Raw genomic sequence first — 13,892 nt, forward strand, 5'->3', positions numbered from 1 at the left:
CCCTAAAACCATGACAAAATCTATACATGATGACACAGAGGCGAAAGATAAAATTCCTGTAGATCTCAAGGAAACGACAAGGATGTGCTCTTTAAATGTTAAGATGTAGATTGTATGGAATTGACGTTTTGTTGTATGCTTGTGTGTGTGCGTGTAACGATCTATTTGTTTACTATTTAAATGACAAGTTTTTAATAGTTCCTCTGGTGTAAGTGCTACAGAATTTGTCATCGTGATGGGCCACGTGTAATGTTAAGCAGGGGAGGATCTCGAAATTTTTAAATGCAGGCAAAAAAAATGATAAGAGGATGACACAAAGCTCTTCTGTGAAAATCCTCTACATGTGCATGGAGTCAATAAAGAATCCTCAAAAATACTTTTAAAAAAGTATTGTATCATTGACTCTTTTAAGAAAACCGATTTTAACTATAATTGAGAAAAAAAAGTTCCTCCAAATAAATGGAAAATAACTTAAATTACTGTACAGGAGTATTGTCGATTATAATTTAATGTTCATGGTTTTAGGCTTTTGTGCACCTTGAGAATTGAACAGAAGAAAAAGACCATGCAGATCATTAACCGAAATCTTCCTGCTGTAACCTGTGTGTTTGGGAGTTCGTCTAGTATTGACTTGTCCGGCCTGCCCCGACTCTTCAGCCCCGCAGGTGTGAGAGGCTCGGCCGCGATTATCGCAACCCGCAAGACTTTCTAAATGTGTGGCTTTTGTAATTCGGTGAAGCAGGGAGCCGGAGCGAGAATGGGGGATTAGTCAGACCGCAAACGTCTTTCTAATCAATTTAACCCACTGAGACGGTCAGGCCGTGCGTTTTAGGGAGGAGCTGGGGAGAGGTGTGGAGAGGGGGGGTTGGTGACTGCTAAACCAAACAATGGGGTATCGTGTGCCGTTCGTCCTCCCCAGAATTCCCCTGCTCCCATGGGACAACCAAATCCACTCTGCACGGATGGCACCGTGTCCTGGGAGGGCAGGAGGGGCGTGGCTTGTGCGTAAGGGGGAGTCGCAGACGCTGCAGCTGGTTTCTGTCCCTCCTCTCCACTGTGCAGAAAACAACAGAGCTAATGCGACCCTCCACGTCCCTAATCGATCGCTATATGTTTGTTTATTTATTTAGGAAAGGACGCAGATCCCCGGGAGAAGTGTCGGCATCTGCAATTGAGGCCACTTTTCTTTCCTTAAGCACATCACCCAGCTAAAGTTTCCCCAAACATTCGGATTAAGTTCTGTTTAATGTTTGTAGGGGAGACCGGGGATAGTTGTAACGTGGGTCAGTTGTAACACTTCCAATTTCTCCAATCAGGGCTAAGTTTCAAATGATGTGACTCATCCTGTGCATGCCCAATTCAGTTCTGCTATCACATGTGAAAAATCAGCACATTTTGTCAAACACAGACAATTTAACATGAAAAAAAGTGATTTGTATGCCAAAAAGTAAGTTTTTCTACTTTATTTCAATTTGTAATAGCATTATCTGCTTTGCAGTTAAACTCATCAAACTTAAATTATGTTATTTGTATGTCTATGGGGATGTATTCTGTGTAGGTCTTTAGTGCTAATGTTTTAGCCGTTGGCTGTAATGTTAGCTAGTTCATGGCTATAGGAGTCTGGGTCAGTTGTAACAGCAACAGTCTGGGTTAGTTGTAACAATAATGCAGATGTTGCAACTTACCACACTATTACTTTAACTTATATTAAACAAGTTGGGGCAACGACATCAGCAGAGAGAGGTTCACTGGTCGCATTTGTATATGCGGTTAATACCATTGGCAACACAATTCCTCCACTGTTTGTGTTCCCACACATACATTATGCAGACCACTGTGTCAGAGATGGACCAGTAGGAAGTACTGGTAGTGGAAATAAATCAGGATGGGGGCAAGAAACAGATTTCCTCATCTTTCTGAGGCACTTTGCAAACCACACCAAGGTAAGCCATGATAAAAAGTAATGGAATTGCGATGCTGGTGAACAACTACATTTTTTCAGCTTCATTGTTATGTTCAAAATTGGTGCAAGAGCTGTAGGTTATAATGCCCACTGAGCCAATGAGGCCAAACTCAAGGAAGACCAACCAAAATTAATGAAATATTCAGTTGCAGAAAATTCCATAACTTGTCTTTTTGGGGGGTTGGAATATGTTCAAAAGCTAGATTTCTGCATTCTGTCACACACACACATAATTACATAAATGGCTCTAAGTGCATTCATGTGTTGAATAAACAAAGATTACACGTTAATCTTTTGTTAGTACCCTTATTTCATTGTGTTACATTTTACCCCAGGATATGTTACAACTAACCCAGACTATGGGGTTAATTGTAACATTTCACTCTTCGTGTTTGAGACCATACCATGCAATGGGTAATTGTGCTGCAGAGAAAATAGCTGCACTATTTAATAGCAGAGACATGTAAATACTTTGCATTACATTTTGAATCCACTACCTTAAACGAGCTCCAATTTACAGACAGAAATGTCAAAAATGTTACAACTATCCCCGGTCTCCCCTATATAGAATAAAATATTGCAAGCCAAATGGAAAACAGGGATTGGTCCATAGCTAGTTTCAATAACACAGAGAGAAGACCGTCTGTTTGTGCGCGAAGATCTGAATAAATCCCCCCACATGACTGTTATAGGCTGTTTGATCAAAATGGGTTTTCACTGCAAATTGGCTTCATGATATCAGTGCAGTTAACATCTGCCCAACACATTACTGCAAAATTTTCATCTCAACTGCAGATGTGTCCAAACATCTGCAGTTGAGATGAAAATTTTTAATAGTGTAAAATGCACGGGTGTTGCATTAACGCTATTTTACTTTCGCTCATTAAAGTGTAAAATGTGCATCCTTTGAAAGTAAAAAACAAAAACAAACAAAAAAACAAAACAAAACAAAACAAAAGAACTATTCCAAACCTTTGCGATAAGTAAATGTAAAACAAATGATTAAAGAATGCTTTTAAACTCTCAGTCTCAAAGTGGTGAAGTGCTTTATGTAAATTAAGTCGATAACGTACCTCCTATTTAAAATTTGATTTGAGTTCTTTATTTGAGAAATTTTGTACTTGTTGTCAGGCTGCAAATTCTGACATGAACTTATAATAGAAAACCCCTTTTTGAATGCGGACCACTTCATGGTAGCGTGCGTTTATGATCTGTAATAGTTTAGATAATTTATTTTTACAATAAGAGAAACTTGGCTTTGAAAAGGATTTACCAACTACTGAATTGGGTTCATCTCTTCAGAAACACGGGGATAAATACCGCCAGAATATATTATATTTTCTTTTGCTTTAGTCATCTTTGAAAGATCAATCTGCTTTGTTTCTTTGTTCTAATGAAACTATCACAAACTTTCAAACTGTTTAAAGGAAACATTAAACGAAATTAAGTGTTATGTTTTTAAAGAATCATCTATTTTCATACAGATTGAGTTAAAATAACTCAAGAATCAGCATAATCACAACATTCTAGTAAAGTCAGTGAATTTGATCCACGTGGTTGCGCGTCTGCCTAGTTTCCTGTAATTTAAAAGCCTCTACGACAACGCCATCTCCTGGTCTGCATGGAGCATTCAGCTCTGACTTTCAGAGTTGGACGGATCAAAAGAAAACATCTAGTTGCTCATTTTAATTTTCATTTATTAGGAACTGAAAGTCATAAATGTTTATGAATAAATGCATGATCTTTGAAATATCTCTTATGTGGTTTAGGAAAAGGATGAAAAACAATAAATCTTCAGGAATTTAAAAGACAAGATTGAACAAATCATTCACGATTAAAATGAATCTTCACAACAAACTTCTTCATCCCTTTTTGCAAGCACAGGTATCAATGGATTGTACATATTTCTTCATTAAATGAAAATCTTTAAAACATTTAAAGAGTGCAACATATTAACCACAGCATGTTTCAGTTGTTTTATCTTTAACCTCCTAATACCCCAACTCTTTCATTTTAAATTTCTCTTTGCTATTTGAGATTTGTAGTGTCATAATTGAACTCTTTATTTGGTGTCTGAACACAGCAGCATTTTTCCTCAGTACAAAATCAAAATGAGAAACAACAATGGTGCCTGTTTGAGCAATATGGCTCATTTGAAAGAGCAAAATTTAGTGTTGTGGTCTAGACAACCCGAAATGTGATGTCCCCATATGTGGACGCCAGGTCAAGGAGGTTAAGGGATTTAGATTGGGGTCACTTTAATCTTAGTAACCTACAAAATGATTATAATAGTTAGTTAGAATTATCATAACCTAAAGGCAGCCTTTTAAAAGGTGCAAGTTAAACAAAAGACATGCAAAAAAAACTGGGCATTGTTGTGAGGATGCTGTCTATTAGTAAACATCCTACACTTCAAATAGCAGATGCCCGTTGAAGTAGCTGTTACTAGTGATGCCATTGGCACTGTTACGAGCAACCAGCCAGACCCTGTCACCACGCTCAAGCTGAACATAAATGCTTCCACTGGCCATCAGGTAACCGGTATGCTTTGTGGTGAATGAGTGAAGAATCCGGTTCCCGTTGCGCACCAGATCCACATTGGCAGACCTCTGGAAAATCGTAAGGCTGAACTCAAACTCATAAACACCCGGGGTCTCACATGTAAAGATCCCATTCTGAGTGTTGTAGCCGTTCTGTCCATTGTAGATCACTTCACGGAAAATGATTGGATTGCCAGCGTTGGGGGAGTTGCTGCCAAGTCGCATTGAGAAAGCAATGTTCCGTTGGTTTTCAGGGGGTCTAGGGGTAAAAGGTGGTTCTGTTTCTGAAAAATAACATAAGTGCTATTATAACGAAATAACCTGTAAACTTGAATATAAGCTACATGTAATACTTTAATATAAATTTGAACATGCATGGACATTATAATATAGAACAATAAGTGAGAGGTTTACCTGGATCTTCTTCTGAACTTGAAGATTCATCTGAATCTTAAAAAAAAAAAGGTAAAAATCAGTATGTCCAAAATCCTTTAAGAGTAGCTTAAAGTGCTTCACTGATTAGTGACATGCAAGATAAGCAAAAATAATTATTTCCTAAATAATCCAATGTCACTGACTGTCTGGAGTCTAATTTCACATCAAGGACTCACCACCCTCCTTCCATGGATTGAGGTCGAACTTAGGGATGTTCTCGCACTGGGTGTAGCCATTCCCTCGAGGCCGGAACAGGAAGGGGTTTTCAGGGACTTCAGTGATACCGGTATTGTCGCAGATTATACGAGCCATTGATGTTTGCCTCAGTGACCGTTTCTGAGCCTCAGTGAAGACTCCATCATTCTCCCACCAAAGTCTGAAATGGGACAACGTTTAAAGTTTAAAGACCAAATCCAACAGTAAGGCTAACACAGCCCCCTGAGCCTCAACAGTGTTCGCTTTGTTTTCCTTCTGCTTACCGGTCTCCCTGACGGATCTTTTGGAACTGAGTTGCGATCAAGCAGGCAAACAGAGGTCCCACTCGTCCTCCATGGACAAATGGCTCTGACACTCCTCCAAGCCACACATCAATGTTGTCAGGGGTGCCATAGAGATTCAGCAGCCTCTGTGCCAGATCTGTATTGTTCAGCACTGCAGCCAGGTCCTCAAGAGTTTGTGGCTGCGACAGTCCACAGAACTTGCGCCACTTGTTGTAGCCTGAAAAGGATTAAGCACAGTTTAGGACAGTTCATCTTCTATGCATGTTCATCAGAGGCCTCGAATGATTAAGCAAACTTAATTATATTAATCAGTCAAAAAAATCTATCAAAATGTGTTTGTAACTTAAAGAAGTCCAGACGCTTTTCTTTGCAAGCTCCTTTGACTGTTTGTATAGTACTTTCCATGCAAGGTAGAGTAGCTTAAAGTCCTTCACTGATTACTGACATGCAATGATGGGAATTTTTTAAAGAAAAAAATGAAATTGCAAAGTTTCATTAACAATACAAGTACAAATAATATGAATAATATATAATTAGCTAAATAACTAAGTAAAAAAAATACCTTAAAATAACATAAAGAAAGAAAATAAAGATTATTGTAGCAAGTAATTTCTATCAAACATACTCAATCAAATGAATCAAAAAAGTAGGTTTATGGTTTATATTTAAGGACTGCAGTTCTCTCTTGTCAGATTGAATATACTTATATTTATAAAGATTAAACAAATACCAGGGACTCCGTGGTCTCTTCCTCTCTGCATGTTCAGTGAACCCAGATCCAGTGCCACCCTAGAGGAGAACTTAAACAGCCTGTCCGTCAGTTCCTCAGACATCATGTGCTGCTGAGTGTTCAGTTTGGCTGGGCGACCCACTAGCCCTCTCATGACAGGGTCCACACCACCTGAGAAACACACAAAATCATTTCAGTTTTGAAAATCCTCGACGATAGAACTAAAAAGTTAAAGATTTCGTCTCTACCTTGAAAGATCATTCTCCATGGTGTGAAGAAGTCTCTGTGCAGCAGATCGCTGGGGTATTCAGGGTGCTGCTCGTACTGCTCATCAAGACGGGAAATGATTGGCTGAATCATCAGGTGAGCAAAACGGAAGGCAGCTACGCCAAATACATTGGCGATCCCGGGATTCACGTCTTCATCGTAGCCAGGGTAGGTGGACAGCAGCTCTGCAATGACGTCTGGACCAACAATGTGATGTAAGAAGTCTCTGAATGTCATCACCTAAAAGACCAAAGAGAAACTCAGCAGTGTAATTGAATAATGAGTGTAATTAAAATACTTCAGGAAGTCTAGCTCCTCACTAACCTGGAAATAGGCGCCCACAATCTTGCGAGCCTCCTGATAGAGTCTCTCTCCATCCCACTGTGGATTGAGACAGGCCAGAGCACGTGCGAGTCGGTTGTGTTCACGTAACATGACAGTGTGCAGAGCGGCCAGTGCGTTGTTCTCAGTGGCGCGATCGTCACCTTAAAATTACATGATATTAGAGCGGAAAAAACAAGTCTTGTTGGCTGTGTGCACTTGAGATATTTGAAAGTCAGTGTATTTGATGGTACTCACCAGCGAAAAAGCAAGGCACCTCCTCCGCATTTGAGTTATTCGTAATGCGAGCTCGAGTGGCACACATGTTGATACTCATAGAGCTGAAGGGTAAAAACTCACGGCCGGTATCATTAAAAATGTCATTGACCCTCAAAAGACCCTTATCTGAGGTGAGGTCCCGGAGGGAGTGAGCTTTGGCGTCGTCTGAGCCGTAGACTTCACCTGCATCGAGGAAGGACGTGAGAGTGTTCATCTGTTCGCGGACTGTGCTTGCACCGAAGTTGAAGCCAGTGTTTCCAGAGCCACAAGCTGGTGCTGAGCGGGTGAAAGGAATGCACTCATCCTCTGAATTACTGCCGAACCGGGGGTCATTTTCAGGAATCTATTTGGAAGACAAGACACACTCAGCATTCACTCTGCATGCATTTGAATGCAAATATGTATTTCCCTGAGTAATGCAGTGGCACTGACATCAATGGGGAAGCAGGGCTCTCTGCGCGTGCAAGTCTTTCCACAGTCAATGCCGTCACTGAATGAAGCAATGGAAGGAGAAGTAGGAGTGAAGGTCAGGTCATGATCAGTGAACTGGGCAAAGATTGTCACCAGGAAAGTGTAGAGTGGATCGCTCTGCACGTCAGCGGTAGGTGTTGGCAAAATGCGGTTGGACACTTCTCTCACCTGTGTATGAGGGTGTAGAAAATGAATTCTGTGTAGAGAGGCTTCATGAACATATTTCTTTAGAGCATTTTGCAGTGTGCCCAGTAAAGATGAAATTCTAAAGTGTCTTACCAGGGGAAGAATGTGATTGTTCACTTCTTGATCACGGGTCCAGCCTTTAGGTGTAGAAGTGCCATCCTCATACTCAGCAGGGAGAAAGCGGAGAAAAGGTGTGTTGGAGGCTCCCCAGCGGGTGTTTTTCCTACATGAGAGAAGCAGATACACTATATTGTATAAAGATAAACAACATCCAACAAAAGACCTCACCCAAGTCCCAAATTATAGGCATCACTGTCAGGACAAAATGGGAAATAATTATTCTGGAAATGATAAATGATTGTCTCACATGTTGTTGCACACACCGCTTGCAGTGCGATATGTGTGCAAGTTTTGAGTTGTCCTACAAGAAGGGATGCGGCGACGTGGAGAGCAGCCTGTCAGTTCAATGAGGGCCTGTAGATTTTCCTTAGAGATCAAATCTGAATAAGACAGACGATGAAAATTAATTAACTTCAACATTTAAGTAAAATGGAAAATTTACCAATTGAAATTTAAATGAACATTTTTAAATACACACCTGTGGCATTGATGGAGCGCTTGTGACGCTTTTCAAGACTTTCGGTGATCATTTGCAAGGAATTAGCCAGGTAATCAGCAGAGCGCACAGCAATGCGGGATGCTCCTCTGGGCTGCTTCATTAGCCGCACAACATCAGCGTAATGTGCGTTTCTTCTCACGCGATCCAAGCTCCTGTGATGTGTGAGGAATTCATATTTGTTAAAGTTTCAAGTAGGATACCTTGAAAAATACTTTGATTTTTGCTGTGCCCATTGGTTCAGGGTCTGAAGATTTAGCTGTAGTTTAAGAGGTCTGGAGACTCACTGTTGCCTTGAATAACGATAGGCTGCATCCACCTTTGCCTTTGCTGCCATCACAGTGTTTTCAATGAAGCTCTGACTCAAATGTGCTGATAAAAGAGAAAATGTTTGCTTTTATTCACTCCTTGCTTCACTGACTGCAAGATACTTTGCTTATTGCATGAAAATGTTTGTTACACACAGATATAAATGCAGAAGAGAAGAAGAAGCATAAAACTTTTACATTTCTTTGTCATCTCATAAATTAATTCGAAAATATCTAAGGCAAATGCTAGAACCATGTGATCATTTCACTTGAGTGAGGAATGCATCAAACGTTATATGCTGCTGTCAGAAGACAGAGTTAGTACTCACCTTCATTGACCTGGCATTGCAAGCACAGGTACAGGCCCACAGCCAGAAGGCAGAGAAACCGATTCATCTCTGAGGAAAAAAGTAGAATAAAATGTAATATATATATATATATAACTGGTTCTTCTTCAGGCATGTAACCTTTTTTCTATTGTTACATGTGTGTGTGTGTACAAGACATATACCTTCTGTATTCTGATGTCCTGTGGCATCCACCAGCAGCTGTCAGAAGTCTGCGCTGCTCAGGTGTTTTATAGGGCCAGTGGACAAGTGCGTCATCCCATGCAACATCTGCAGGCAGGAATTTTGCTCGGAATTTTCTCGTTCTTACTTCCTGACCGTCACCTTTACAGGCGGGTCTTCCTCCTTTGTTTAGTCATGGTATTAAAGAATAAGAACAACATTTTCAAAATAATACCAAAAATTTAAAGCGTTTTGATTAAAACGAGGGAGAAAAACCTCACAAATAAGTGTCTTTACTTTTTTAATTCATACATTTGTTTGTGTCTCCATTAAATAATTTTTGAGAGAACACAACATTTCACCATAAGTGTTGTATTATCATGGATATACAGATTGTAGTGTACACCATTTATTCTCTCACATCGGTCCTTACACTTGGGTCAGGTTGTTTTTACCAAACCAAAAAAGCTGATCACATTTGCATACCGCTGCACAAAATGCACGATTTCTGTTGTGTAACACGTAGCATCCAAATGTTGCTTTAGGTAAAGTATAAACTTGAAACCATTTTGTCTGCTTTTTATTTTATTTCAGTCAACGATAATTTTTTGCACAATGCTCGTCAAACGATGGTGTCAGATAAGCAATAAGCGATGCCAGACAAACATTCTCCAGATTTAATGACAATGCGCACAAACAATGAACTAAGAAAACAACTTCCTGCATACTAAGAATTGCAATAAACTAAAACATCTCCCAGTCAACACAAGCAGTGACCGTATATACGTTAAGTTACTTTGCGAATTTAAAAGGATATTGGATATTCTTATTTCCATTTACATTCGTATTGTTTATCCTACTAGTCAATGTCCAACAAAAAGAAAATTGTGTCATGTTGCAAAATTTGCGTTTGTGTGTTTTTATGTTCATTCTGTAATTATCCAACACGTGCACGGTGAATAAAAACCATCATGTACATTGATGTTGCTACACATCGGCCTATACTAACTTTTCTCGTGGCCACGCAACCACATAAGCTAAAGTAAGATGCACAATTTCTGCAAAACTCATGTATTATCAAGTTAAATTGGCGATTGTAAATAGAGGAAAGTATATAATTTTCGAAAATGAATGTGCGCCTGTCTATGTGGCGACCAGGATCTTAAAGAAAAGAAAAGAAAAGAAAAGAAAAGAAAAGAAAAGAAAAGAAAAAGAAAAAGAAAAAAGCCGCCCATCTTTGAGAATCTGTGCTAATCTTAGTGTACTGAAATTCCTCCACTGCCTGCAGGTGAGGTTACATCTCAGACAGGTAGATCGTGTCATTGAGTCAGCTCGGAACAATTCCTGTAACTAATCAAGGTAAGGCCATCTCCTATTGTTCAGTCTCGGGGAAGGAAGATGTCGCCATTCATCATTCGCAATTAAAACTTTCCAGTTTACGTGGACAACGACGTGAGAGTGAACGGGATTAAAATCTAATAGGCTAATAATAACTCCTAGTCTTAAACAGCAATATGTCTGTTTAACTACAATTTAATAACTACGTGGGTTACATTTTTATTTAAGTACTTTCATACTTAAGTAATTTCATACTTATGGTTAAATAAAGCAAAACGAATGTTCTGCCTTGGTTCCAGTGGTTATTAAGACAGATTAAGATAAACAGCCTGATAAAGTAAAGAATTTAATAATCGTTTTAAACTAAGTCTCCCTGCTGGCACTTTGAAGGTCAAGCCGAGCTCTCATTTTAAACCCATAGCTGCATCCTTGCTGTTGGGGTGCGGTGCGCAGTAGCCTTGCTTGATTTTATTTGCTCAACAATTTACCTGTCCAAATATTCACTGGCGACAGCAAAGCATGAACACGGGCGATTAAAACTTTTCACAATTTGTTTAAAGAAAGTTTCTCTTGATTCATAAACAGGATGTAGAAAATATGATTTACGAAAGAATTATGTCGAAAGCAGAGAAATGACTTGTTTCCCAAAGATCATTGTCACTTTTTGTGTCACTTTTATGTCACAAAAAATCCCTTTTTATATATTTGACATACATATTCGACAAATAATATTAGCAAAAACGGCAAGGCAGTATTGTACAATTATTAATGTAACACATTAATGGAAAAAGCTGCTTTGACCTGTGCTTCTTTGCAAACTGCTTTCACGCAAACATGAAAAACAAAACAAATCCATCCATGTTGAACTTTCGACTGCTGTCAGAAGTCTCTTTGCTAGCAGATATGTTTCCCTTTTAGTCATCCTCAGGTGCTGTTTTGAGAAAGTGATCCATGCCTTAATTTCATCCAGGCTTTTTATTTTTGACAGCTTTTATTTGACCATTAGGCTGTCTCGGATAGCTGCAAAATGTTGAAGCTGGTATCTTGAACCACACATGCAAGCAGGACCACATTTTACCCCTCCTGGTTTATTTGTACTGGCTTGAAGTTGTTACCTTTCCGTTTAACTTTTTGCTTTCAAAAAATCATTGAGGTCAGCTGACCAGATGCTTGTGGTTGTATACAGAAGCAGATTAAAACAAAAAGAACTTTGCTGTAGCTACAAGTAAACTCTGGAACAGCTTGCTCTACGCATCTGACCCCAACACTGCATGGTGCACAGCAAATCCAGCATGTCCAAATTAACACTGTCGGATTTGATTTCAACACTATTAAAGTGTCTATATGGGTCCACACCAGAGAGTGTTAATTTAACTCTTTTTGGAGAGTTGGTACGTTAACTCTGATTTAGTGTTAAACACCAAATCTGTCTGGAGTTGATAATTTAACACTTGGTGTTAAGAGTTTATATATTAACTCTCAAAGAGTATTTTAGTTTAACTACGTAAGAGTTATCTTCTAATTCATTCTAAAAAGCGGGAATTTTACTGTTCTGAACTTCTAGAAATTTCTTTTGGAAATAAACATTTACTAAAAAGATGCAATGGTTTTTGAAAAACATTTATTCTGAACTGTGCACCACAATTTCAAAACATTTTCTGAAAGATGTAACAGTATACATGTTCTCACTTTTATTAGAATTTTGTTTATCAAAAGGTCTGACATAGGTGAGCTGGTAAATGCAAATAACAGCATTCTCATCACTTATTTCTTCAATACAATATGCATGTCCTTCATTCATCCCTTTGTGGAACTTCAACGCACTTCTGCTCTCCCCCATATTCCATCTTCACAAGCATATCCTGTGCGGAGATTGAATAAAAATTAGTTGACACTAATTAATGGCACAAATAATCCAGTAAACAATTGCAGCACAGTAAAAAAAAAAAAAAGGAATCCTCTTTGAGCCATTACTTGTGTAAAGTATTTTCCCAAAAGACAAAGACACAGGCAACAGGTAATACTGAACTAAATGTAAAACCTCAACCTTTTTCATTTTTACCTAAACCGTGTGCACAAAACTCTGGAGGGATCTATGCTACCGTAGAATCCAGTCAGGACGTCAGCTACTGCTGTTTGCTCGTTTTTTGTTTTTTTTTATGGGCGATCGTTTTCAGGCTTCAAGTAGCACCATTATACCAACATTTCACATTCTAGACATTGTTTTAGGTGTATTTGACCAAACGTTTGACTGAAAATTCACATGCAAGCTTTTTTCAAGGCTGTGGTATTTGCCCGCAAACAATACCTTTCAGCTAGCTAAAACAGAATATTATGCTATCAGTGAGCAACGTGGCTAATGCCTTTCACACAGCTTTGTCTCAACTCCAAAGAGCCACAGAAGTAAAAGCTAATAACAATTGAAACAATCTTTGAAAACATGACTTACCAAGCATGGCAAACAACTCAAATATGTAGAGCAAAATGTTCTGAAACGGCTTCACTTCAGCTTCGATTGGAGCCGTGCTGGGGGCGGAGTCTGCGAATTTACTCTGTTGGTGTCATAGCCCCTGTAGGAGTTCAGAGTTAAGAGGTCAAGAGTTAATGTTTCCATTGTAACACCTCCAGATTTGACAGAGAAACACTCATTTTTAACACTCGATTTTAACTACTATCATTTTACACCTCAGAGTTACATTAAAAGAATGTGACTCTGCTTAGAGTAAAATTAACTCTACTTTTGCAAGGAGACTATTAACACCAAAAAATTTAACACTTTTGAATTTGCTGTGTGGAAGTGTGGTAACACCATTGCTTCACAGTAGAAGGTCCTGGGATTAGGGTTATCTAGTTATCAAATTTAGTCTGGTGCCTTTCTGTGTGGAGTTTGTGTCGGCCCCCAACCCACCCACCCATGACTTGCTTGGGTTCTCTTCAGGTGCAGCTTCCCTCAGTCCAAAAATGTGCCAGTTAGGTTAACTTGTGAAATTACCATTTCTCTCCACTCATGAAAGCTGGAAGAGATATATATAGTACTATCAAGAGAAAGGCACACAAATGAAAAGGCACACATTGGAGAACAAAGGGGTTGAAGTAGTGCACTTGGTTTGATTATATCATTTAATAATTACATTGGCTGTGTCTGGATTTTTACTGGGATAAAATAGATGTTTGTGACCACAAAAAAACATACATGGCACTCACATTATCAATCTGCCTAGTCTATTGTAAGCTTACAAAACATTCAGTTTTAGGTACTTAAATTGAGTCACTGGGGTTTTCTGCACTCTGTTTCCTCAAGCTAAAAATAACATGAATTCATTCCAACATAGAGAACTGACTGGTCCTTCCACAGGCATGTAACCGCTTTGGTATTGTTACATGGGCGTGTGTGTGTGTGACAAATAAGACAAATGAATAAGAATTCAT

The 13,892-nt window shown here is 39.0% G+C and overlaps 1 protein-coding gene and 1 long non-coding RNA gene across 2 annotated transcripts; both read right to left on the reverse strand.

The window, feature by feature from the left end:
* Nucleotides 1–3,643: 3,643 nt before the first annotated feature.
* LOC146697020 (eosinophil peroxidase-like) lies at nt 3,644–9,155 on the reverse strand. Its single transcript, XM_085475452.1, has 15 exons — nt 9,128–9,155; nt 8,946–9,014; nt 8,596–8,680; nt 8,291–8,463; nt 8,060–8,192; nt 7,786–7,915; nt 7,468–7,674; nt 7,015–7,378; nt 6,760–6,920; nt 6,417–6,675; nt 6,169–6,339; nt 5,418–5,655; nt 5,115–5,314; nt 4,918–4,953; nt 3,644–4,787 (listed from the first exon to the last, which is right to left on the reverse strand). The coding sequence occupies exons 2-15, from the start codon at nt 9,010–9,012 to the stop codon at nt 4,369–4,371; spliced, it is 2,643 nt and encodes an 880-aa protein (XP_085331578.1). The 5' UTR covers nt 9,013–9,014; nt 9,128–9,155; the 3' UTR covers nt 3,644–4,368.
* Nucleotides 9,156–12,067: 2,912 nt separating this feature from the next.
* On the reverse strand, nt 12,068–13,246 carry LOC146697021 (uncharacterized). Its single transcript, XR_014923125.1, has 2 exons — nt 12,913–13,246; nt 12,068–12,325 (listed from the first exon to the last, which is right to left on the reverse strand). It is a non-coding gene; the product is annotated as an uncharacterized LOC146697021 (long non-coding RNA).
* Nucleotides 13,247–13,892: the final 646 nt, after the last annotated feature.

Source organism: Copadichromis virginalis, linkage group LG12 (genome assembly GCF_057382275.1).
Source record: "Copadichromis virginalis isolate Kocher_CV1m ecotype Utaka linkage group LG12, C_Virginalis_male_GT1.1, whole genome shotgun sequence".
Classification (NCBI taxonomy): Eukaryota; Metazoa; Chordata; class Actinopteri; order Cichliformes; family Cichlidae; genus Copadichromis; species Copadichromis virginalis.

What these genes read in the sequence shown, in the direction of transcription:
- LOC146697020 (XM_085475452.1), bottom strand. Translation starts at nt 9,012, where the DNA reads ATGAATCGGTTTCTCTGCCTTCTGGCTGTGGGCCTGTACCTGTGCTTG. An exon ending in TTGTGGGCGCCTATTTCCAG is followed by an intron (nt 6,676 to 6,759) that starts GTTAGTGAGGAG and finishes TTGGTCTTTTAG; the next exon opens with GTGATGACATTCAGAGACTT. An exon ending in AAGATCCGTCAGGGAGACCG is followed by an intron (nt 5,315 to 5,417) that starts GTAAGCAGAAGG and finishes GTCCCATTTCAG; the next exon opens with ACTTTGGTGGGAGAATGATG.